The 2500-nt window shown below is 49.5% G+C and overlaps 1 protein-coding gene across 1 annotated transcript in view; it reads left to right on the forward strand.

The window, feature by feature from the left end:
* Nucleotides 1-2500, forward strand: part of LOC143292242 (neuropeptide SIFamide receptor-like) — a 92039-nt gene that overhangs the window by 84592 nt on the left and 4947 nt on the right. The window contains exon 3 of the mRNA XM_076602432.1: nucleotides 2033-2201. Coding sequence (XP_076458547.1) covers nucleotides 2033-2201 — 169 coding nt within the window. The remainder of the gene's footprint in view (nucleotides 1-2032; nucleotides 2202-2500) is intronic.

The raw sequence follows: 2500 nt of genomic DNA on the forward strand, positions 1-2500 counted from the left end.
TGTGCAGTGAATCGTGCTTTGTTGTTTCTTTGTTGCTGTTTTTGTTTGTTTGTTGTTTCAAAAGGCAAGAAGTCGGTGCATAGATGTAATTCAAAACTGTAAGAGTAATATATCGGTTTGATCAAATCTTGTCAGATTTTCATCTCGTTGTCATAAGAAGAATGTCTCCATTTGATCAAAACAACAAATTTCGCTCCCATGTCTATGTAAAATATAGGAAATCCTCACTTTCTGTTGTGCTATGTTATACAATACGATACAATGCAATGCAGTAATACAATGCAATACAATGTAGTGCTGTACAAAACAATGAAGTAGGTATACAATACAATACAATACAATACATCCTTATCTATCCGACTGGAAATATTTTGTCCATCCACAATACAACGCAGTACGGCTAAGTAAAAAATAACACAACACAAAACACTACACTACACTACACTACACTACACTACGCTACACTACACTACACTACACTACGCTACACTACACTACGCTACACTACACTACACTACACTACACTACACTACACTACACTACACTACACTACACTACACTACACTACACTACACGAGAACACAACACGATACAATACAGTACAGCACGATGAATACGATACAATACGATACAACGCAATACAATACAACATGATACAACACAATAGAACACAACACAGCACTATACAACACAACACAACACAACACGACAGAATACAATGCAATTCAAAAGAAGTGAAATGCAATTCAACACAATGCAATACAACACAGCACAATGCTGCATAATGCAGCACTCTGCAAGACTATCCAACGCACAGAACAAAATACACCAAAATACGCTACACCACACCACACCATACCACACCACAACCCAGCCCAACCCAACCCAACACAATGCAACACTCTACAAGACATTTCAACGTAACAGAACAAAATACACCAAAAATACACCAAAAAATACACTTCACCACACCACACCACTACCCAACCCAACCCAACCTAACCCAACACGGTATGTTCCGTCACGCTGTGCTGTGCTGCGCTGTGCTGTGCTGTACTACAATGCACCACACCACACCACACCTCACCACAACCCAACCCAACCCAACACGATATGTTCCGTCACGCTGTACCGTGCTGTACTACACCACACCACACCACACCACACCTCACCTCACCACACCTCACCACACCACACCACGCTACACTACACCACACCACACCACACCACACCACAACCCAACCCAACCCAACCCAATACGCCGTCACGCCCTGCCGTGCTGTGCTGTGCTGAACTACAATACACCACACCACACCACACCACACCACAACCCAACCCAACCCAACCCAACCCAACCCAACACAACACGGTATGTTCCGTCACGCTGTACCGTGCTGTGCTGTACCGTGCTGTGCTGTATCGTGCTGTGCTGTGCCGTGCTGTGCTGTACCGTGCTGTGCTGTACCGTGCTGTGCTGTATCGTGCTGTGCTGTACCGTGCTGTGCTGTATCGTGCTGTGCTGTATCGTGCTGTGTGCTGTGCCGTGCTGTGTGCTGTATCGTGCTGTGCTGTATCGTGCTGTGCTGTATCGTGCTGTGCTGTACCGTGCTGTGCTGTACCACGCTGTGCTGTACCGTGCTGTGCTGTACCGTGCTGTGCTGTGCTGTACCGTGCTGTGCTGTGCTGTACCGTGCTGTGCTGTGCCGTGCTGTGCTGTACCGTGCTGTGCTGTGCCGTGCTGTGTGCTGTGCCGTGCTGTGCTGTACCGTGCTGTGCTGTGCTGTACCGTGCTGTGCTGTGCCGTGCTGTGTGCTGTACCGTGCTGTGCTGTACCGTGCCGTGCTGTGCCGTGCTGTGCTGTGCCGTGCTGTGTGCTGTACCGTGCTGTGCTGTACCGTGCTGTGCTGTGCCGTGCTGTGCTGTGCCGTGCTGTGTGCTGTGCCGTGCTGTGCTGTACCGTGCTGTGCTGTACCGTGCTGTGCTGTGCCGTGCCGTGCTGTGCTGTACCGTGCTGTGCTGTGCCGTGCTGCAGGTACCTGGCCATATGCCACGTGCTGAGGATCCGGATGACGATGAGGATGGCCCGTGTGATCCTGGGCGGGGTGTGGCTGGTGGCCACCACCATCATGGTCCCCTGGGCAGTCTTCTACCAGCAGCAGACCTTCCAGCTGCCGCACCAGAGCATCCCCATCTGCGTCCAGGTAGAGTCCCACATTCTCTGCATGTTGGTCTATGTCTGTCTATATTTGCCATTCTCTGTCTGTCTTTTTGCCTGTCGGTCTGTCTCTGTCTCTCGATCTCTCTCTGTGTTTATCTCTCTCTCTCTGTCTCTGTCTCTCTCGATATCGCTGTCTCTCTGCGTCCAGGTAGTGTCCGACATTATCTGTGTTTTTCTCTCTGTCTGTGTCTTTGTCTTTCTCTGTCTGTCTACCTGTCTGCCTCTCTCTGTCTCTCTCTCGGTGTGTCCAGGTAGTGTCCGACATTATTTGTGTTTTTGTCT

This window comes from Babylonia areolata, chromosome 18, assembly GCF_041734735.1.
Source record: "Babylonia areolata isolate BAREFJ2019XMU chromosome 18, ASM4173473v1, whole genome shotgun sequence".
NCBI classification, from domain to species: domain Eukaryota; kingdom Metazoa; phylum Mollusca; class Gastropoda; order Neogastropoda; family Buccinidae; genus Babylonia; species Babylonia areolata.